We start from the raw sequence: 24,439 nt of genomic DNA, 5'->3' as shown, positions 1-24,439 counted from the left end.
TGAGACATTCGGTGTGTCTGTACTGCACTACAAATCTAGAACAACTCAATTCTGGACTTTATGTCTCAGCTAGAATGCTTTTTTTCTAGGGCCTGTTCTTTACGGTAACTAAATGCCCATCAGCTGGGAAAGAAATCTGAAAGGAACTGACCTCAAGATACAAGATTTCAGATAATTATTTTGACACCATTTTGACATACTATTAAGTATCTGTAGCAACTTTTTGAAAAAGATTAAGTTTTGTGTGGTTGACAGAACATGCCAGGATCCATCAATAGGGAAAGGATGCCTATCTCCAACCACAAACCAAATCTGGATACCATTTTGCTGGGTGCAATGGATGGATTAGAAGCCAGAGAAGCATAGAAAACTCTGTTCTTTTGGCAGTTTCATGATGTCCCAGCAACAGAAATGTTTCCTGTTTGTTTGTTAATCAAAGCAGACTAATAATCTGCCAGTTCTGGGTGGACACGCCTACCCGCGGGCATTCATGTGACAGAGCACAACAGACAAGCACATTGGTCTGGTAGATGAGATCCAAATACCACCGTGAGATCGAAGGCAGCGGCTAGGATTCATACTACCTGGCTTCAGAAACCTAACCAAACCACTGAGATAGCAGCGTCGAGATCAGAGGTTCCCTCTGGGACCCCTTCAGCTGACTGTTCATATCTTAGATGGGCCAAATCCACTGATAATTAATTATAAATATCACCAGGATTGACCTAAAACTTAAACAACTTCTATCTTACTATAAACAGTGAGGAAAATTCAGCATTCAGCTGTACGTCAGTGCATACCGCTGTGCATCATGGATAAAAGCATCAGGTGTCAGCAGAATTTGGTCCAGCTAACTTAACATTTCACTTCCCTGAAGGAAGGTGCTGGCCTACAGATTGCTGAAGAGCAAATTGTCTACAGTAGTATTCTATATCTCTATAATATTCTGTATCAAAGCAATAAATATTAGATATAATCTGTATATTAGATTTAATATTTATCTGATAACTATTTAAATCTACACTGTCAAAAATATACGCAGTGGCCAAAACAAAAGCAGTGACCCACTCCTACATGGCAGCATACACTATCTGTGTCAGCGTGTTAGAACTATCACATGGGTTTGTATTTACACACGACACTCTTGTTTATATAGCAGATCTTAATTTACATAAATTCTAACCCTAAGCTAGATAATTGTGTAAAGGTTGAGTACTGTTTAAATGTTTTTTCTATGTAACTGCATTTCAGCATGAGGATTTCATCACCCTGTCTCAGTTTAATGTTTTGTTTGTTTGTTTGTTTTTAACACATACATATCATCTCTAAAGAAAGCACGCTCCTGAAAACATGAGCAATCAAAATGTTCTGGCATTGTTGAGATGTAAAAGTGTTTCAGCTCAGCATGATCTGCAGAAAAAACATCATATGTTTTTTAATTAACTATTACAATTGCTAGTCTAGGTGCACAAATGAAAAACTTACATGTTAACATTAAAATAAGCTGAAATTGCTGCTGGTATATACATGAGAAGTTCTCTCTCAGTTTGCTCAAAAATTGCTTGGTTAATTCCTATCATTTAGCTTCTCAGATATAAAGAAAATATGTTCTTTTTCACCAAGGTAAAAATGTCCAGTTATTTCCCTTTGTAAAAGGCAAATAATTGTTATTTTCTGTACCTCTGATTTCTGAAATTCAGTTAAAAATATAGAAGTAACAAAATATTTTAATAAAGATATATAAAATGCTTAAAACAATCAGATAATTTCTGAGTTCAGAGGACATCCAGGTATCATCAGTTGAATTAAATACTGACTTTCCTCTGCAAATATTCGTATTTACTTCTCAGGAGAATGATTTCTGTAGCCCTCCAGTAGAAGTTAGTATCCTCTTCTAATTAAACATAGTAGTGTTCATCAAAGACAGAACATCATAGCTTGTCTTTCCTTTATGCTGATGTTGCCCTGGAAAGCTCTACATTAAAAAAAGCAGCTCTGGAAAATGGAAAAATATGTAAAGCTTTACATAATAAGTAACATATAGCTGTTTCTGACTGTTCTTGCCAGCACTGCATTTCTTCAGATGAAGCGACCCAAGAACTGACAGACTGCTTTCCCTTTTACCTACACCAGTTCTGCCATAATTGGATGACCATTAACAAGTCTCCTTCCTGCACTGACCAGTCCAAAGATTTCTGAACAGTCGTCCAGTAACTTCTGGCTAAGGATTTTTTTTCCTTACTGCGTAATCCATGATCCCAAGAATCTGTGGTTGCACCGGAAGTCTAAGCTCAGTTTAGAAAGGTATCTAATACTAACATTGAGAGTCCTAGCAAATCGTTAATTTACTCTTCAACTTACGCCAGGGCAGGCTTTGATGATTCCGGCAGTCTCTAATTAGCTTCTTCATGGAAACGTAACTGGTGCTTGGTATCAGTCTACGGGAAGAGGCAACTCTCATTTCTCTTTTATATCTATTAAAGCTAAAACCAAACTGGTAACAGCTTACTCTTGGTGATGATCAGATAAAAATAATCTTCACAGCCATGTAAAATGACCAAAGAACCTTAGGCTGTAACGGAGTCTTTGCAGATGGGAGTAGTTTTGACCAAAAAGCAGTGCTTTTGTATCTGAAATGCTACAGGAATGTTTCCAGAAAACAGATCTGACTTTTTTGTGTTGGACATTATGCAGCAAAACACATTAATCATAAAATCAACTGAAGGGACAAATTCTAAATCCTATTTAGCAATAAATCCAAACTTGCAACCTCACAATCCTGTGTTTAAACTACTAAAAAACCTCAAGCCATTCTTCTACTTTCTAATACTACGTAATAACACAAGTACTATAGGGAAACTGCATTACACAGGTGTGTTCTCCTGAAATGTGTACTTAGCAAAAAAGCTCTCTTCCTTAAAGAAACCAAGTGGCAAGCTGTAAAGTGTGCTTATGCAGAATGCTCAGTAACACATATTTAGAGCAGAGTATCACTTTATAGTAAGTCTGAAGGAATGAGTAGCCACTTCAGTTTGTACCCACACAATTCAAGCCTAATAGCAATGGAAATATAAATTAATCGGGTTAAGTGCTTGAGAAAGTCTCTTCTTTTTAGCTAGGATGTGAACAAGAGTATTTAACTGTTTCTCCCCATGCACTTTACTCATAATTAGAATGCAACCATTTTATCCTGGATAGAAAATACTATTCCCCTCCCCAGATTAGAAAAGACATACATAAAAAAAATATTAAAATAGTTACTCAGTACAGAATCCTCCTATGACTGACTTCAAAGGCTGATTTCAATTAAAGTTACTAAATCTTTGTTTTCATTATTGCTCCACCTACTACAAAACAGTGAAGACAGTTACTACTGAGACATTAATTCTCCATTAATATACCCAAATACCTTCCTCCAAACCTTTTTCTTCTTAAGTTAGGTTAGTTTTAAGTCTATGATGAAAATAGTAGTGCCAGAATAATCCTTTAAAAATTCTTCAGATAAATGGTTTAGTTCCTTTTAGGACAAAGCTGCAGAGGAATACCGATAAAAAATATGCTAGCTGTGATGCTTTCTTCGTTAACATTCCTTTATGACCCAAATCAGTTCTTCATTCCACGTTCCTGTATTTGGTAAACAAATTGTACAGTACTCTTAGCGTAGACTTCAAGTCACAATTTACAATATCTAGAAAAAAGACATGGGAAACCCAGTTAGTAACTTCATTAGTTCAAAACATTTTTCAGAAAGAGTGCCTATTCTCTAATCCCTTTCCTTGCTCAGAATCCAGATCCACGAACATTAGAATTACAAGGACAGAAAGAGTAGAAATTGCTATAAATAAAGCACAGTTTTTTAAATTGGCAGCTCAAAAATTAGTATTTCAAACTCTTTTTCTTAGGGATACAAACGGCTAATGGTGCTGATATAAAAATGCAACGAAGGTTTAGATGCCCCTAAGATAAATTGTGCCTAATATTGCATGTATTTTTATGACTCTCTCTTCAGTCAGTTGTGGCCGAAAAGTAATGATTTTGAAAACAACGCCAGGCAGGAACCAATGCAACTCTTCTCTGATGTAAGAATTGCAGGACTTGGCCCATTGTGGGCTGCAACTGCCTTCATTAGGCCTAATTTCAGCAAGATGGCTAAAGGCAAGTTTAAATTTTCTACACAAGCTGAGTATACAAGTGCTTCTTGAAGACACTTCTGAAAATCCGTTGGGTTAGCTGATGTACATGGCTGATTCAGCCCTCAGAAACTCAATGTCTAAGCTAAAGGATTTATATGAAACAAAAAGCTAATGAGTACCTTCTGTTTTGAAGAGAAGTTCTTGAGAAAGTCAATATTATTTCATAAGAAATCTAGAAAACAAACTGACAAGTACTACAGAAGCAGCATACGCTAGTGCTTCATGGAATATTCAGTCTCAAATTGGGACTTAGAATTGCCCGCAGAAAGAACAGAGCAGAATGGCATTAGAATTGTCCTATCTCCTTCTGTTGACTGTATAGGAACTCAACCTCCTAACTTCGGTTCTTGGAATCGGCCATGAAGGTGTAAAGCAGACGGTGTGCATACTCCCATTATCTTCGAAACCGCCAAGACAGTTTAGTAAATTCTGTATGTAATCATCTACCCTCCAGGACTCCCGTTCTTGGCAGGCCCCGGCCGCCCCGTGCCCGGGTCTGTGATGTCCGGAGGTAGAGCAGCGACTCTTCCACAGGCACCCCCTTGCCGTGGGGAAGGAGCTTGCGTGCCCTTGTGAGGTTGAGAGCTGTGCTGGGGGTGGCATGTGCCTCCGGTGGGGTCTCCCAGGCCAGACAGGTCTCAGCTGAAGGGTCAGACACAGTGTGTCCACGGGCAGCATGGGCTCACTAGCCTTCGGGCAGCCATCCTAGGAGAAGGACAACTCTGACCCCAAACCCGGGCAGATGGAGCTCGTTTAGCCCAGTAAGGCATCCATCACCTCAGAGAAGGACACTCTAACCAAACCTGTGACCCGAGGACTTCGCTGTCACCGTCCAAGCTCACCAGGCCCTGGCAGATGAACCTCAGGTGTAAAGGGTGGAGCCAGTTCCGCGCACGCTGCGCCTCACCTAAAAAATGCACCGCGCAGCCCCGAAGGGTGCACTCATCGCCTGCAGTGAGCCTGGGAAAAGCCCTTCCCAGATCTTTGTTCGCGACACCAAGCCATGATGATGTAATCATCAGATAGTTTTGCCATTTTTATTTACCTGCACCGATGTTTCTCATAGATCGTGAAGGGGTTACATTTTGAAGAATAAATCCAATCAAACCCACGCATGGTGTCCCAAAGCATGCAAACTTTGAAGGGCTAAAGATACTAGCTACGTGGCGAACTGACATCCACAGACAAAGGGTGAAAACACTCAAACCTAGATTTTATGCTGAGCCTATGCACGTTCACAAAACCATGGACACATGGTTTTGTGGCTCTTAACAAATCAAGTAAAAAATGCGTGGTATAAAATGAGGGGAAAATGCCAAAAGCTACAGGAAGGGCACGCTGCTCCCACAACATCGTGTTACACTCTGCAATACTTCTGGACGTACCTCAGAAAGTTTCCTCTTTCAGGCCAGCAGCAAGCTACATCACACCTTCCTTTCCTAGTTTACTACTTCTAATGAACGAGAGATAACTTTGACAGGTCTTTACAAAGGTACCAGAAGACTCCACCACTACAACAGAATTCCACAGAAAGGTCCAAACTAACAAGAAGCATGCTCCCAGAGAAAGACGAGTTATATCCATTGCTACATGTGCGTGACAAACGTAGAACATTTTACTGGTTTGGCTTTGATGGACACATTTCAAGAAGTAATCTGAAAAAGTTCAAACTGAAATGAATTTGTTATAGACTCAGTAGATTAATGTTTTGGCCATTTTTAAAGCAAAAGGTCACGGAAAGCTTTTTAATACCTTTTCAATTATATTGCAAATAACCCAAATAAACTGTTGACCCCATAAAAATAATTGGGTTTCATACTCATTTATTTAACAGCATTCTTTTTTCCACTAAATATGTTTTTCATATTCTAAAGCACTTTTCAGCATATTTTTTCCTCCAGAACCTCAAAGAAACTGTAGGAATTTAAAGAGTATTTAGTATTTGCATTTAGAGTAAGATCTTTTTCAATACTCTTTTGCTCACTGGAAATTTTAAGTACGGGCATTGTGCCCAATGTAACAACACATAAAACAGATGTGTTTTTCCATTCACATCGGGCAGGAAGTTTCATATTAAGCATTTCAATAATTGCACACGAAATGTCTTATATACGCTGAAATATCCTTATGGCTTGATTTATACTGGAAAAATTAGCTGTCCCCTAGAGCAATAAATACCTGAAAAATTAAATGCCGTAAGAATTTTAAACCTCCGTGGGGAGTAAGGGTTCACAGACACTCTCTGTTCTACTTGGATCCCTAGATTTCATTATTTCCCCCTGCTCTCTGACTATTCCAAACATAAAGGTTTGTGATAGTCACCACTGGTTTAGTAAAGCGTGATTGTGGATAAGAGTTCAAGCAATCAAACGAAATGAAAAACTAGGTTGGGTAGGTCCAGATTAAATGCATAGGCAACACAGGCTCTATACCGAGACATGCTCTTGTGCATGTGTGCATTCTGCTGCTGTTACGATCTGGAAGTTGGGAGGGATGGAAAACAAGCAGATTAGAGCAGAACTTGATTCAGTGATGTGTGCCTGAATCTCCAGAGAGTCCTTACTATTAGAAGTGCAACCCTGAGCATTAGCTTGCATCAACTCCTCAGGGAATCGCAATACAGTATAACAGCTGGAAAAAACTGTGTGCACCACAGAATGTGAATCGGCAACGTGTCCTGAAAATAAGGATATATTGACTGCTATGGCAGATAACCAGCAGAAGCCCAGCTACCAAGCCTGTTGGGAAGAGTGAAGCAGAAGCTGCATGTCCAGCTCCTGCACAGTAAGAAGTGGTAACATCTCCTGAGAGGAACCACAAGGGTACCTTAATAACATGGTGAATCAAGGGCTCTATACCCACCCGGAAAAGCTGGATTTAAACCCTGTATTTATACGAGCAAAGAGGAGTGGAATCCTGGTCCTACCAGCAGCAAAACCTTCATCTTTCCTGAAGACACAGTTTGCTTTCAGTCTTCAGCTCTAAATCTAATTTAAATATGCATTATTAGGTCCTGCGTTCAAAGGCAGTTATGTGAACACTTGACATTCTTCTTCCACAACATTTACCTTTTATGACAACCTTGTAAATTACACTGGAATACTTGAGGTTTAGTATGAAGATCTGGGATGAGGGAAAATGGAACAACTGGAGCAATCTCTATCTGCCAGTGACATCATTCACAATTGTGGGTTTTTCTTTCAGTGAATATCACTGCATACATAGGGTTACACAAACCTTACCCTTGCCATTCAAGAAATAAAGCCTGGAAGTATTTAAGAAAGTGTATCTATCGGCCATTTAAAATACAGAGCTACCGGAGCACTTCAAAATGCATCTTGCCTTTTGCTCTTCCATTAACATTTTAACCTTCATTTATGCCATAACCCTATGAGATAAAATCTGGATCCCACGCAAATTTTTAAGGAGATACAGAAAAAGTACAGTAGATACCTTCCGGTCTTGGCTTTGGTTTTTCCAATCCACCATCTTGCATTAGCTCAAATGCAAAGGACACATTGAGGACCTAACAGTATAATAAAGGTAGTTGTTATTGTGAACTATACGTAGTATAGATGAACAAAACAAGATATATTTAAAGCTGCAGTCCAAGATGCTCAGAAGGAAAAAATAGTCAGGGCTCTGTATATCAATGGAAGATACAGTCCATGGAATCCAGACAATCCATTGTTTTGGTTTTTTTTGTGTGGTGATGGTGGTTTCAGAAATAAAAAAGTAATTGAAAAATAACATGTGAACTAAGATTACCCATAGAAAAATTACTTACAAGAATAGCCCACCTCCTGCAAGTTTAAAAATTGGAACATGATGGCCCATGAAGTATTCTTGTCTTGAATAGCTGAATTGTCTGGATAGCAACAGACACTGAGGTAATGGTTTGTCTTAAGATGATACATCGTACATATATGCCTTTATGCTTCCAAAAAACATGAATTCTTTTAAATGTTAAATTTTTGATTTTGGACACCAAAAATTCAGTTCTGTCATCGATTCACATGTATAATTCTTTATACACTTAATGAACAGTAAGTCTGGTTCAATGACAGCATCACACAACGGCTGCCAAAATCAGTTACTACTTGCTAACCACCCCATCATTAGCATCCTTTTCCCTTTTATTCTGGGTGAGCATTAATACTGAGATCTTGAAAAATGCTTGGAAACGGTTACCGGTCCAGTCCAGTCTTGATTTCAGCTATCTACTTCAAACTTATGTGGAAAGGTTTGTGTCAACTTTGTACTACTAGACATGTATATATGTATGTTTGTTTTTAACCAAAAAATGAAATCTCATTACCTTTTGTTCAAAACTATCAGGAGTCAAGAAAAAGCTGTGCAGAGGAACAAAATAGCCTTCTAGGAGACCCATTAGCAGGACCAAGTACACACCATCTGCAAACTGTAAAGACGACATTCCACGGTACATTTTCTGAAGAACTCATTGCTTTATTTAACGAAAAAGATACATATTGTCTAATGCAGTGCTGTCAACAAACTACTAATGGGAGTATTTTAAACCGCAACTAAAAAAAAAAAAAAAAAAAATCTCGTCTCACTTTTTTGATTCTTTTGATTTAGTCAGTATGTTCTGTTACATCTTCTCCAAAACTGACCTAAAATACACATGCTGACTAACGATCCTGGTAATAGAGGTGGTCAGTGGCTTTGATCTGTGCCTTTGCTTTCTTATCTGCTAGTTGTGGGGAATCAGAAGAGCCATCTTTCAAGCTCTCAAATGGCATGCATTCCCCGAGCAGACAAAAGCAGGATGAATGCCCAATCTTGTGATTGCACTGAAATCCAGTATATTGGAGGAAATAAAAGAACAAAGAATCTTTAACCATGTTCTGCAAGTCTCTGTCAATATTATTTTGAGTGTAAGTAATTACAGATGGAAGATATCTTACTGCTATGATATATGGTCATTCATTTCTCAAAAAAAAATAAAGGCAACATCCATGAGACTTTGTCAAAGGCACACACTTACCCCTGTGACATCAGGTCTATCGGTGCACTGAGATATCCTCACAATCAAACTGAGTTATCTGAAGCAACCCATCACCTTACTGAGGTAGACAATTTTCTTTCAACTTACAGAGATACAATCTCTCATCTTAGGGAATACTGTTTCAGATAAATGTATAAGGGGTTTCCAGGTACATTTGAATAATACATGTTTTTCCAAAAGTAAACAATGTAATAAGCAGGCACAGGGTACACCTTTCTGAAAGCCATTCCACATTATTTCCATCTAAATCTTAATTTTACCTTTGAAAAACCTCTGTCAGATTGACAGCTATTTTAAATAAACTAGAGATTCTTAATAACATGAATCAAGACATAAATTAAAGCCTGTCCTGAAGACACTGGGGTTTTTTGATAGCGCCAACACCATCCTGCCTGCCTGACCTTGTAATTTTCTTATGGTAACTGCTGCAATTGTTCACATGGGGAGGTATTAATACGGCAGGATAAAGCTTTTCTTTTAGCTTATTTTCAGCCAATTTAGCAGCTGAGAACAAGAAAGAAGACCATCTACCACATTATTTCCGTGGTGCAATCAAGTCAGCAGCCCAACTGTACAGCTGCCTACACACTTGAGTGGCTTTACTCTCAAGAATGTATCTCACTGAATAGAGCCATCATAATCCCATGCGATCGCGTGCTTGTGTGAAAGGAGGTAGGAAGCCACTGTTCAGCTTGATGTTGAATCAAACCAAGCAGACAGTTCTTTCCTGACCAAAACAAGGAAGGGTTCTGCTTATGCTACTCAGCGGCACCCAAGATGTAGCATGTTAGTTAATTTTTATGTTAACAGAGGCACAAAACTGTTTCAGAGAAATTTCGCTGCCCTCGTGATTTCTTTATTGAGTTGGTGAGGGTATTCTTCATACAAACATATTTAGAATTGAAGTGTTTCCTGCGGAAATAACATCCTGGAGCTCAATCAGCAACAATTCAATGAAATTTCTGGATAAAGTTGTGGGCATAGCGCGTAACAGAGTAGAACAGTTAAAAGGGATCTTAAAGGGATCCTCCTATTTAAGAAAGCCTCTAAAATCCTACCTGAGTCTCCAGTTCAGTAACCTCCAAATTCAGTTTATTCAGATGCTTGTTCACAAAGGTGATGAGAGTCTGAAATATAAAAACACTGTAGTGAAGGCCCATTCAGTAGGGCAGCAGTTCAACGCATGCAGTATGAACTCTACTCAGAAAAGAATGAGTGAAGAGAGTGCAACACAATTTTTAAAACTGAAAAGTGACATTAAAAAAAACCCAATTTTTTTTTCCAAGAATGAAGAACAGAAATAAAACGTAAAGGAGATATATATATACACACACAAAAATACACTGTTAGAACACAGTAATTCTTAAAAAAACCCTTGTAGCAGACTATGGGAAGTGGGTAATTGGACTCCATTCAAATCTGGCAGCAGCCAAAATACCCTAGGTCAGACCCCTGGCAGCTGTAAACTGGACACCTCTTCGGCATCAGTACACTCCATCGACCACTTGGGTTCTACTCAGCAGCCACTTTGTGAAAAACTCTTTTTGATGGAAACTTTGATAACTACATGTTGTTCTGTGTTCCAAAGGGTTCATGTGTTCTGTGTTCATGCTGCTGAATGTTAATTAAAAGTAGAATAGTGAATTTGTGTGTTTGTTTAAGCATAAAGCTCAACTGTATTTAATGTATGCAAACTGTGCCCATTATATATTATATACATACACAGTCACTATACACATGCAAACAGATACGCACAAGCATGCACATGTACACATTATGTATTTTAAAAACAAAAGCCTTCCAACCTTTTTCACTACATTGAGCTTGTCTGGAGCATGGTCAAATAAAGTGTCAAATGCATCTCTTTCTGAAAAACATTCACAGACGTTAATATCTTGAACAGCAGTCATCCAAATGCAGAACAAACAGTCATTAAGGCCCGCACTTGTTTGAGACGCAGTCAGCAAAAAGTTTCAGTATAGCCTCTTTGCATTCCAAGTACCGTGTATTTTGCATACTGCTCTGTTGCTGTAAGCTGCCAGTAACTTACTCTCTATTATTTACCAAAAGCATAATTTTCAAGTAGGATTTGGGCTACCTAATAACCCTGTTTCTCAAAACTGAATGAAGAATGGTATTTTTATACAGTACCTTAAAAAGACAGAAGAACATGAGTTTACATCTAGAGTCACTACGTCTACAGAGGAAGCTTTTTCCCTGGGCCACTGACTGCATTGTGGTGTGCTATATTATAAACCACTTCCGGCAAGCTTGTGATTACACAGCTGCAATACAACTCTTTGTATAGATGTTTTGGGGCTGTTCTGATATGCAATTCAGGACATTATCAGCAGGACAGGCAACCCAGATCGCACAACTGGAGTGCTACCATAGTCACCTTCTGAAGAAAACAGGAAAAAAATAAAATACAAAAAGGTACCAGAGCCTTTTCTGAGCAATTTCCATTTCAACAATCACCTGAATGATAGTGAACGATTCCGTAAAAAGCTACATTCATATTCCTCAATAAAGAAACGCTAGAGTAGATCCAAAGGCATTTGTAAAAGGCAGACTTCATACAGAGTAAGACTGCTCTGGGATATCACTGGGAAAAGAGGTCATCCATATGAAGCCTTTGAAATCAGCTCTAAGTCAGCCACTGAAATAATTCAAGGGGCAAATGCTAAATTCTGGGTGGGATGCCACCTAAACTCCTCAGATGAGTTGTTTTGTGTTGGCCAGGCATTTGGCCAGTCTCAATACTAGGCCCAATACTAGTAAGATATACTAGGCACAGGAACTTGCATGGTGTTTAGGCCTGCTAAATGATGAGTCAATGTCAATTAAAGTCTACGCAATGTACGTACGAAGGCCAACAAGCTCACCAACTGGTTTATGATAAGACATTTCATATTATGCGGGGAACTTATGAACATTAATACTATTACAGTAATGTTCTGGAGGTTAAACCACAAAGCACCTGCAAATTAACATGTGCTGAAAAGCAATGAAATGTGTTTTAAAGATGGTCAGACTGATTTTAATGCTTTCCACCACCCCCCTTTTTTTAACTACCACAATAGCCTCTGGTGCATATATTTATATATTTGCCAGGGCAACTTGAAATCCTCTACTTTCTGCAGTTTGATCAAAGTGACCACCCATTGCAGAGCTAATGTGTACTCTGGCTGTATCAGGAAAAAGATAATAATCAAATGAACTTACCATGCCTTCCAGATAATGCCCTATGGAAAACCAAACCAAAACAAAAAGAACAAAACACAGTTATATATAATTCATTTGCAGACACTGTGCTGCAAAACAAACCAGCATGCCTGGCCAGGTCTTTAACTTGGTGAATACTGGAATAGATTCATGGAATTAAGAAACTTTCACCAAGCTACTCCAACTGAGAACCTGGATTAGTTTGGAGTCCATCAGTATAGTATCTCCCGGCTTCACTAAAGTCTCATAGGTGGCCAGATTTCAGATTTCCTACCACTGAACCAAACCAACACACCTGGCCTGAATGAAGAAGGCTTTTTCACTTTTGTGAAAACTTTTCCTTTCGCTTTAAGTATGTGTTCCACACCAGCTACAACACAATTCCAGCCAAAGCAGTGCTTGGACTGGGTTCTTAAGGGCTACAGCATTTTGCTGTGGTTGATCCCTCACATACAACTATTACATGTAAACAAATCCAGGTAGATTAATAATAAGTCAATAATCCAAATTTTCTCCATTCTATTAGAAACTAGGATATTCTCCTATTGCTTTCTGTGGGTTTGGAGTAACTTTTCTGTTATAAATTGTTTGGTGAGGTGATACGTACATGAATTACTACCCTCTCATTATATCCACGAAGTCCAAACACCTAAAAATAGCCATATCGCATTCCTTTTTGAAAGAACTTAGCTATCTATCAAGTAAATACCAACATAAAAGCTTGAGGCATCTTACTTGTTTGGAGGACTTTTGAATAAAATAATAAGAAATAAATTAATAGTAGATAAATATAAAATAGATGTTTTTTGTATCTTCACTCTGTCTTCTCTTTTATCCTGGTCTCCCGGTTCTAGTTCCCCAGCTCTGTACTTCCTCACCCTTTTGTACTTTTAGATGCATGTTTGCAGCTCTTGAAAAGGATAAAATACAGTCACTGGCTGAGGCATCATCTACCCTGGAACCCCAATTTGGAAATCTAAATATCAGCAAATGTTTGAATTTCTGAGATGCATCTGTGTTCAATTACTGAACTGCTGGCAAAAGTGGTGTTGACATACTCAGTGTTACCAGTTATTTCCTCTTGGATTTGCCGAGACTGAAGGATTCCTTCTCGTTTCTGGAAAAAATAAAGAAGTTACATTTTTCTCCATAAAGTTTAATGCTTAGGGTACAGCAAAAATTTGTGATCCACAAATGTAATTAGATAAGAAACCTGCAAAATAAGAACTTTTTTTGAACTAACTTATACCCTTGTATTATTTCACCTTGCAAGTATTGCAGAAAACTCTTTCGTACATTAACAAGAAACTTGAAACTCCACCTGTAGAAGGAAGTGTTTCTTTTCCTTTCTCCATTGTTCTTAATTCACTTTTCTTTTAAAGGCCCCAATTCAGCAAGGCATTTGAAACACCTAAACACATATGTAAGTATTTTAGTGGAGGTATGTCTAGGTGAGTTGAATTAAACCTTGTATTTCAACGGACAACTTGGCAGACGGTGCCCATGCTTCTCTTCTCTTACTCCAAGGCTATTTGTTCTTTCTGGGCTGTTCATATGCTTTCTGCTCAGCCTCAACGCTTTCCTTTTCTAAATTTTCTCCACACAAAGAGCTCTATTTGCCTGTGATGGAAAACCAAACAGGAGGATAACCCATTCACAGCCTGCTCCCGAGCACAGTCATCTTGGTGTTAATACATGCATCGACGCCGATGTTCTTCAGATGTGAGAAGCCCTTCGTACACGGTGGTGAGCGCTGTGTCTAGAAGCTGTACGCGAAATGGCGGAAGCCAACTCAAATGGTTGCTACTTGAGTCAGCTGGAAAATGAAGGAGTTTAAAAAATTGACATTGTTTCCAGTACGTTGATCACAGTCATCTGGTGGTGGTGTAAATACCACACATATGGTTTGCCTCTCTGTGTTTTCTCTGTTAATTCTATTTGCTGGAATTAGTAAAATTTTGCAATACAGAGAGAAAAGTCAGGCAAATGCTGACGACTGCATATAAAGTCTAGACATTAGGCAATTATTCATGATTCTTCAATGCCTGTCATACAAAGAAATTAGAACAATAATTTCATGCTGGTCCTAGACATGCCTTCCACATGGTAAAGAGAAAAGAATAACAGTATTTTGGAAAAGTCCTTCATGGCATTGAACTGGGGCTGCTGCTTTTCCCTGCCTCGGGAATAGCACATCCCTGCTTGAGGCAGTCCTCAGCGTATGATGTGCTCAGATTCGGCCAGGCTCGAGCCTATTACTTCTCTTTTGCATTATTAAAATGTAAGAGGACCAAACTTACTTTCTGCAAGAAACCCATATATGGCACCCTTTGGGTCACTCCAGAGTGGCATTTGGAGCAATTTGAACTGTCCTTTTAGCTAGATGATAGTTTCAGGAGTTTTCCATTGTATTTTTTGAAGCCCTGTTACTAAATATCTTGCACACGGTTAAAAATGCAGTCAGGGAGGCCCTTGGAATACCAAAGACCTCTGTGTGCTATGTACCGAAAGAGGGAGCACAGAACAGATACTCAGACTTCTTCTGTCACACACCTTGAAAGTCAAGAAAAACTACATCAGTCAAGGCCACCTTCACTTCCAGCGTGTGCAGACAGCAACAGGTACTTGCACGTGAAGTTACAATCTAGTTCATGCTAGCTCCAGTTAGAATTCCTTTCTGTTCACAATTTTTTTTTTCCTTTTGCTGCAGGATGGAAGGAAACATTTAATTCTTCCTGATGATGACTCTGACATGCCAATGATCCAGTGATGCTTTCCGGACTAAAAGCCCCATCACTCTTGTCTGCTAGAGGAGCTGAGCCTCATAGCAACGGCAACTGTATTTCTCAGTGCACAGTCTGGTGATACGGGAGAAGAAAAAGGCTTCTAATACTCTACTTGCCCTCTGCAAACATGTGAAAACAGCCTAAAACATACTCTAGTACCTATGTAAAATGTATTTCTCTTTTTGATAAATGGTGATTAATATAAATAGGATTTCTGCACCTTAATCCTATTGTTAAAAAAAAAAAAAAAAAAAGCACTACTTTTGTGCCTGGCATCTGATCACTAACACTAATGGAACTTCCACACTGCCCAAACAGAACGTGCACCCTCTGGACAGTTATTTGACCAGCACACATCAAGATAGATTTTCCTATGCTTTTAATTTAAAAAATAGACCAGTGAAAAAGTCTCAATGGCAACAATCAGAATGAACCTTAAAAACACTAATCTAAGTGCCTTCGCTGTGAAGGCTGCTTCCCATACATCCTTCACACTCTAAAAACTCTCCACCTTAAAACTGACCTTAACTCAAGTCATCTGTTGTGAAGTTTGTTTTATTCTACCCAATGACACTATATTCCTAAAACACGAAGAAGTGCTACTGAGGACTGAAAGACTGTCCAGCAATGTTCCTTAAAGAAAACAGGTGTTGTAGCTTAAAATAACAAATGACAAAAATGCACATTTACTATTGAAAGGCTTGGCATTTTTCCCCTCACATCTGAAATACTCCACTAAAGGCCACGGAAGATCTTCCTAATCACTTATTTTAAATTGGCAACTACCCCTAGAACAAAAAAATACATCTGAAATTTGGGTAACTGCTGTCTTCATCTCACTGTACTTCAGCTATACGTCAGCAGTTTCTGTAACTGAGAGCCAACTGCCTACTTTCCCCCCACAAAGTCCCACCCTGAAAACCTTCCCACTATTTGCATGGGTTTTGCCTACATATTGTTGCTATCTATTTCGTCTGGAGGATTGTATTTTATAATCGTCCCACCAAAATGAAAGGTAGGACTATTCTGGAGCTTGAAAGAACAAATACATTTGTCGCGAATTCAAAACCCAGATTTCTTGGGAACATGGAGGCAATGATGCTCAGAAAGATTTCAGACCTTCCCAGGCGTTGGGACCAATGATCTCAGAAAGGGTCTGTGATATACTCCTTCTTCTAATCTTACTAATTTCCTAGCTTTGCTTAACAGCCGTGTATGTACCCAAGAATTGCTCTCCCAGTGCTCAGAATATGCTGAAGCCATTCCGGCTGCTCTGAGGATGCATTCTTATACTTCCCAACTTGCACACGGATAATCTCTGTCATTTAAGCATTTGTGGATGGCATAAGTAAATAATTTATAAGAAGAGGCAAAATGATTGCAAGATCCAGCTCTCCACAAAAGCTCTAAATTCTTCAGTGGAAATAAACAAAGCACGGGCTTTGTTCACAGTTATTCATTCTATTAGCATGGAAGGAAAAGAAAATAATATAACAGAATAGCTACAGAAGGTCCAACTATCACATTTTTTACAAATCAGCTTATAAACAAGATTTCATATTACTCTCATTGCTTTTGTAAAAAACAGCCAAAGGAAACAAGCTTTTGTAAGCACTGTGCTGATTACCTGTTGGACATGAGCACATTTTTTGTTTCAGAATTATCTTTGTTTCTATTTCAGTAAACTACACCCAGCCAACCCTGCAAGCCTCACATTTGGTATGTTTCTAAGCCTAACCAAATCATGAAGAGTTAAGGCAGTCTTCCTTAACGACTTCATAAAAGCACTTCATTCTTTTATTTCCCTCTCTCTACTATTCCCTGTATCAAAGTGCACAGAGTAGAATTTAAAACCAGCTACGACATAGTCTGTTAAGCTTCCCTTGGCATGACCCTACTTTACAGAATGTATGAGGATTTAGAACATGAGTCGTGCAAGTTTGAACACTAGATTAGGCTTTAGGATCTGCTGATTGTTGATTAAAACTTTCAATGAGTTCAAAGCGTAACTGATGAATTATACAGAGCCAATCCCACAGGATGTGAAAGAAAGATTTAAAAAACAAAAATAAAAACCCCAGCCACCATAAAATAAAAATGAAAAATGTCTCAAATACAATTACAGTAAGAATACTGGCCCCCACCCTCTGTTAATTGGAGTCAGCATAGCCTTGGAGTTCCACTGATTGGCTTTCAGCGAGGACTGCGTCTGCAGGATGAAATATTCTGCAACATTACTTGGATTTTATTCTGGTGCAACTGCTTTCTCTGCAGTTCACTGGCGCCTGAGCTACAGCTGTGTAGCTAAGAGGCAAAGCAGTGAGCCAGATTCTCCCACTACTTATTGTTTTTAAATTGGTTTATCTGTACTGACTTCAGTGGATTTGCTGTTGAACTACATTAGCCTATTAAACAAAAAGACAATTACATCCATTGATTTCAACAGGAATTTTGTCTGGACATACAGAGTGAGAGCAGAATGCAAGATCTGGTTCTTTATTTTAGGACTGTGTTCTTTTTCTGGTTAAGTTTCTCATCCCAAAGATGCCCTGATGCTGCACTCCTGATTTCTTAAGCTGGTTTTGGTAAACTTTTAGATAAACCAGTGCAATTAATATATTTATAATAGCCAGAAGAAAGTGCCTGAAAATTATGTTCCTCTGAAGCCTCAGACACCTAAGTGCAGATTTGCTGAGGTTCTCTTTCACCATCTGTAGAGAAACCCAAGAATCTGAGAGTCAATGAGTCATTATCAGGCATCAGTAATACATCTACCAGAGACAACTCTTCAGATTTCTCTCTGAATTACAAAACTTGGCTGATTTGAATGCTGGAAAAAGGAGTGGTTACTTTCTCAGCTCTGTCCCACAGACTTCCAGTCACACAAAACTTGAGCAATAGCTCTTTGCACCAGATATTTCAGGGTAATATCAGTTAAAACACATAAAGACAGACAGTTACAGTGTGAAAAATAATGGCAAAGTTAATTGGAGAGGAAAAAAAAGCAGATTAAATGGGAAGAGGCCAAATAAGGTAGAGCAAGTACAAGTACAACTGAAAGAAAAATGATGAACAGAACAACATGAAGAGTTTGGATGGATGAGGCTCTAACAAGGAGACTGGCTGACACAAAGGATTTAGTCGATGGGGTTTTTTGCATGCTTTTGAGAAAGCCAACACTGTAATCAGACTAAATTAGCATACACAAGGCTGAAAAAGACTATTTAGTCACCTAACATGCATCTAAATGTAATAAACAGTGACAATTCATCATTCAGTGCCAAGAATTATTTGAACATCTACGCAAGTGAGAAGACCATCAAAAATGGGAAAAATAATAATTCTAGAGATCATCCTGGGTGATAAACACATTCCAACAATAATAATGCTTCATGTTATTTTTAATGTCAGAGTCTGGCCACTTCACAATCAAAATATAATATTCTGAGCCACAGCTCAATCTGGAAAAGCACTTCTGCCTTTTTCTGGTTGAAACATTGTCAGCAGGGAAGATGCACGTGTGTTTCTTGTCAGCCAGTGACACACATGCGTGACCACCCAAACAGAAACTCTAGGTGCAGTTTTCAAGAAACCCCTCCATCAACTTCACAACAGTACCAAGAGCTGTTTAACACCTCTCTTACCTGCACAACAACAACCTGAATGGACACATGATCTGGGAGTCTGATTGGTGCTCGAAAATACTGTGATAATGCAACCAGAAGATGAAGTATTGCCACGAGACTTTTAGCATGTACAGCTGAAACAGATATTAAAAGCACATTACACACTGTAAAGTAACTAGGGAACATACTTCTACTTTTTAGGATGTAAGGATTATGGGACTCTTCTCCTCTTGCCACCTGGAGCCAGGGGCACTTCTAAAGCACCTTGCCTTTACTGGTCTCCTGCTCAACAGGTCAGGTGAATGCAGCCCAGTCAGTAATACACATCAGCACCGAAGCATTACTTTTTTGCAACATGTCTAGCTGCCACAGGCTTGTCCAGATGGAAATCTAAAGCTAATCCAAAAGCCAGATTTCACGTTCGGCAGTTAAAGTGCTGTCTCTGCATTCTCCTTGCCTTTCCTTTATTCCCTTTATTTCAATAAGGATTTATAGACTATCAGAAAGATATTTTTGTACTCATAACATACACTTACTCATTTTTACGTGTCACAACGTCTGCAGGATGATAAACGAGCCTATTTTGGCAGAAGCCTTTAGCAATAACTTACCAAACTCAATGACTCAAACATTCCACATGAAGTTGTTATAGTTCTTGTTATTGAAGCTTTTTCACAGCAGGTTTCATACGGGTAGATTACACTAACATGACTTACAAGACATCAAAAGCCATACTGTAGGAAATCCTTAACCAAGTATCAAACCATTGCCATTAAAGTTAATAATTTCTAATTCTTATTATTGCCTTTCCTCTGTTTTGTTTTTGCATTTGAAGTTTTCCCCAGAGTACTATTCCTAAATGATCTCTGATCGCTAGAGTACAGTGCACTTAATGTTTTTTGTACTTGAACTACCCAGTAACTACTACCTTACTTCACAGTAAAACAGGATCAGCTTCACTAAAATATCCTTCTTCATTACCTTCCATTGCAAGTCTTAACTACGCTGTGGAGACACCCCTTCATATAAAATGCAGCATTGCTGACAAATTGTGCTGGGGTGCCAGTGGTCACAGACGAGGCGCTTTAGTGGAACACTAAAAAGATGTCTGTCTGCCTAGCACCACTGGTGTGTGCTACAGCTGCTGCTGTCTACCTCAGCTCTAAAACACATGTAAAACATTAAATTAGAACTAGAAGCTAAATTGTCAGGCCACTCCAAACACCCTGCCTCCAGCTGCACCACAGAGAATGGAAAAAACCTGGAAGGAGGTTGAAGAGAGATGGAGACAGAAAACTCCATGGGACCACACGAAGGGGAAAGTCAGATGCCTGATGTTCACTCTTCATCCCTCGAGCTGTTTCGCTCCCTTTCATTATTTTGTTGTGAATGGAACAGGACACAAAACAGCTGGGCTCAAGATGTGTGTATGAGACAAGGTAACTGCCTCATACTGGTCAAGGTATTTATCAGTGTGAAACAATTCTGGATACCAAACTTAGATTAAGAGGACTAATTTTCTAAAACCGGTGATAATCTGCAACATATAAGCACTAAAATGTCTTGCGTTGGCCCACAGAGGGCATTTCTATTATATATTACTATGCTCATTTTTAATACACTAGAACAGAAAGGGTGCAGTCCTAATCTTGATAAGAATTCTGTAATAAAAACCAGTGATTCAGATTTAGCCTTAAATGATCAGAAATATTATTCATATCTATGTTGCCAATTTCACACAAAGAGTAAACTAGGACCTAACTCTCCTTCTGCTTGTCTACTACATTTACGCAGGTACTTGCCTGTTTCAACAAACTGATTTAGTAAAATTAAAGAAAACTTAAGTTGGTACGCATATGGTCTTAAGAGCAGAAATCCCATACTTTGACAGACCCTGGAAAGATAGCTTATTTAAACTGGACGTTGAGCACGAGTAAAGAGGTTAGACTGTACCACATCTGGAAGTGCCCTGCAGAGCAGTTTCTACCAAATATACCAGGTTTCAGACTCTGCCTTATCAGCGGATATTTCAGAATTCCAGACAGCAGCTATAAACGCACAACTGTCAACAAATGAGAACAGCAGAGAAAACACACAACTTACAGTCAACATTCCATTTAATGCTTCTTGGAGGGAGTTTAAGGGTTTCGTTGATCTTTTCAAGCACTGTCTGTAGTTTCTGTTTCTGAGCAATTTCAGACTGCGTAACTTCAGCAACATTCAGCTTCTCACTTTCAAGTTTCTCTGAAGTGATAGTAAAAGAAAAAACAGAAGAACCATTGTCAACTCCATAGAGAATACATTCCTTGCACTCACGTGAACATTCAAGAGATACTAGACTTGCTAATTTTAAAGATATCTGGTTTTCCTTCCAGAGCCACTTTCCCCCACACTTCTGAGCAACTAAAGATACAGTTCCCATTTCCCCTTTATTTACCCATTGCCAAGAAGGCCAAATATTAATGAAAGCCATATTACTGGCTAATAAATATTTGCTGCAGCTCCCTTTCGGGAACACCAGACTCAGAAGTAAGGCCCATTACTTCTATTGCTACTGGATAAAGGGTATTAAATATCAAACCTAGGAAACAGATACCAACTTTAAGGTTTGTTTCATCAGTCTCATCCTCCCAGGTCCTCCCTCAGACTCAGGAGATTTAAAAGTTTTATTTGACCCATTTGGGATAAAGTGACACAATACTCATAGAGATGGAGGATGCACCCAAGAAAAGTGAACAAGTATGAAAACAACTAAAACCTTTGGCCGTTTCCTTCTATGAAACAACAGCCCTTTTCTGCACTCAAAATTTGCAGTAGTTTGTTTTGAATTGGTTTGCTAATAATGAGTATGGAATGCTATGTATATACACACATAGCTTCATCATTAAATAGTAAGCCAAGAAAATTTAGCAGTAAAAGCTCCCTGATAACAACATGAGAGGCAAAACTCTTCGTTGACCATCAATTTACTTCTGTAAAAGAATATCATATTGAAAGATACCTTATTTGGTAAGAGCGGATCTTGTTCTCATCAGTGCCAACCGAGTATCTTCCCAAAGACAGCAAGCCCGAGCTACCAGCCTACAAATCTTGCCTAAGAGATTGCTGTCTCCATGGATCTCCTGTGCCTCCACAGAAATCAGTCTATGCACAGAGTCACAGGAAGACCAAAGTTTTTAGTTAGCACAGACCTGATCCACAAGGAATTAAGGGTAACGGAAAAGATTCTACTTAAATCAAGAAGTGCTGGATCAGTATATGCACATTTAGAGTCCTGCTGTATCTGATGATGCATTTTTGGGGTGTTGGGTGAAGTCACTGGAGGTCTGCCCATGAGAATCAAGTTGTTCAGTCTGAGACATATCCAGTCCATCACAATATATCCAATAGCTTAACCATTCATAGAAGGGAATAGTCTGTGTGTGTAGCCTTTATTAGAAGTGCTTACATGACGTTTCAAGATTCATTTAAGGTACTGAAAAGAAATTTACTGGAGGCTTTATGAGCTGTAGTAACTAAGAAAATGGCTTCCAAGCCAACAGTTAAAAAAGCACATGCCAGCTCTGCATTAGCAGTTTCTTTTCTCTATCTGCTTCTCAGCTGAAGCTCAGTTTGCAGTCCACTGGGTACCATTACCTCAGTAATGCTAAAAGCCAGACATCAAATCAGAAAGAAATTCCAACTTTCCAGAGGAACTTCGTGATGTGTATAAACTAACTACAGTATGGAACCAGCAGAGATTAAAAACATCCACCATGTGGATACCCTTGCCTTCGAACTTACTTTCCACTTGTAACACCGTTAAGTTTGTACAGCACATGTGCAGATAATAAATTTAATTGGAGTGCATACTGTTGCCAAGACAAGAACCATCCCTCTCTAGCACCCCAGGTAGGCTTTATGCTGTTCTCATCAACTACAGAGCACCACGCACTGCACTGTAGCTGTAAGGCTTGTGCATACAGCCGATTGCTCAAGGGTCTCGTAACACAATGCTATTTTTATATCACTCGGTGGCATAAATGTAAGATGATACCAAGGCTCCTAAGCAGGAATAAGTGATCCACTTACTAACAAAGTGCCCTCACAGCATGCACATATATTTTTTCTTACCAAATAACTTCTGCAATACTTGTCCATCATACAGGTCTTCAGCCAAGTCTTTCACAATAATCCTCTCTCCAACCAACACATCATTAATCCAGTCAATTAATACCTATATGGGAAACAAAATTTGGCAGTATTATACACTATTCATTTGCAATTTAAAACACATGTCATTTTGTACAATGATGAAAATACTCAGCAGAAAGAATACCAAAGCTGCAATGGCTCAAAATACAATCAGTCTGAAATACCATCAGAGGAAAATAGGGAGGACTCTTCTAAAGTGGCTGTGTCCATGCACAAGGTCTAGAAAATACTGGATTTATGCAGTGCCTTCTGGAGCGAAATCTGTCCTCTGTGTTCAGTATATTTTAACATTTTATTGTGAAGCAAAAGGTGACTTCCTTCTGATTCTAATGAAGTTTCCTGCTAAAGTTCTAACCCCAAGAATCACAAAGACTAAAGGGGAAGTCAGTGCGAGCTTAGATTGAGAGTGGGATGGGACTACGAGTGTGGACTCAGATTTTTAATCTAAGTCCTTAAGTCTCTTGGTGCCGTTATCTAGAGAAAGATACTGCAACAAATGCCGTGTCCATTTCACTGGGATGTACACACCAAGTGGTTTCATTTAATTAATACCTAAACAGCACTTTGAAGTGTTCAAATGAAAGTGACAGAGATAGCATTAGTCGAACTTTCCTGAAGGTGTTTACATGCTTTTCATTACCTTCATTAGTTCTTGTAATTTTGGGTCATTTCTTGAATTTGGATCAACCATTGTTCGAACTTCATTCTCCTCTGGAAGGAAGGTTTAAAAGAAAGATATTAGAAACTATTACAGGCATGACACTTTATTTTACATCGAGCTTTTATGTTGAGAAGTAAAATTATTGTGAATTACCTAGCATAGTGTCCTCAGGGTCTAGTTCAAATGGAATTGGACTGAGAGGTAAGTTAATGGCATTTATTCCTTCTTCCTGTAATTCAGATACTAGAAAATAAAAAAGAGCTTGGTCAAATTTCAATTCAATTTTACTTACTACTTCACTTGTGCTATAAGTAGCATTAATTGTCTTAATTTCTTTATAAGAACATGACTCTATTAGATAAGCCACTAGGTGTAATTACAGCAATAAAATGTAGCTAGCAAAACCAGGAAGTCCAGCCAACAAACCTTTACTTGTATGAGTAGATTTTTCGTGGATAATGGTACTGGAATCAATCAATTTCCTCAAACCTCTTCCAGGATAAGGCCCATTGTCCTCACATTTTTAAAGGCTCACTTGCATTTTAATGGTCCCGATATTCTAATACAAATGAATCATTTTAGCTGAGGGAAATGATTATTGCTCTCGGCTATGTCACCCAACTCTGGAGGTGCTTCAAGCTTAGCTACTTGAGAAGAGCTGGGTCTGGCTATACATCCGCACAGGAGCTGACAGACTCCTAAACCACTTAGGGCTGAAGGCGCAG

The 24,439-nt window shown here is 38.8% G+C and overlaps 1 protein-coding gene across 1 annotated transcript; it reads right to left on the bottom strand.

Annotated features, from left to right (window-relative positions):
• Positions 1 to 3,611: 3,611 nt before the first annotated feature.
• On the bottom strand, positions 3,612 to 23,951 carry PARVA (parvin, alpha). The gene is made up of 11 exons (XM_010131046.1): positions 23,868 to 23,951; positions 23,694 to 23,764; positions 22,973 to 23,075; positions 20,963 to 21,103; positions 18,878 to 18,993; positions 13,506 to 13,564; positions 12,448 to 12,467; positions 11,028 to 11,089; positions 8,512 to 8,613; positions 7,647 to 7,719; positions 3,612 to 3,688 (listed from the first exon to the last, which is right to left on the bottom strand). The coding sequence occupies exons 1-11, from the start codon at positions 23,872 to 23,874 to the stop codon at positions 3,612 to 3,614; spliced, it is 831 nt and encodes a 276-aa protein (XP_010129348.1). The 5' UTR covers positions 23,875 to 23,951.
• Positions 23,952 to 24,439: the final 488 nt, after the last annotated feature.

The sequence above is a fragment of the Buceros rhinoceros genome, unplaced genomic scaffold (assembly GCF_000710305.1).
Source record: "Buceros rhinoceros silvestris isolate BGI_N320 unplaced genomic scaffold, ASM71030v1 scaffold9432, whole genome shotgun sequence".
NCBI lineage: Eukaryota > Metazoa > Chordata > Aves > Bucerotiformes > Bucerotidae > Buceros > Buceros rhinoceros.
Note: the sequence above shows the minus strand (reverse complement) of the source record. Positions and strands in the feature narration are given on the sequence as shown.

Coding starts and splice junctions, on each gene's coding strand:
- PARVA (XM_010131046.1), bottom strand. Junction 7,720..8,511: donor CTGATAGTTTTGAACAAAAG/GTAATGAGATTT, acceptor TTATACTGTTAG/GTCCTCAATGTGTCCTTTGC. Junction 3,689..7,646: donor ACCAAAGCCAAGACCGGAAG/GTATCTACTGTA, acceptor TCTTTTTTCTAG/ATATTGTAAATTGTGACTTG.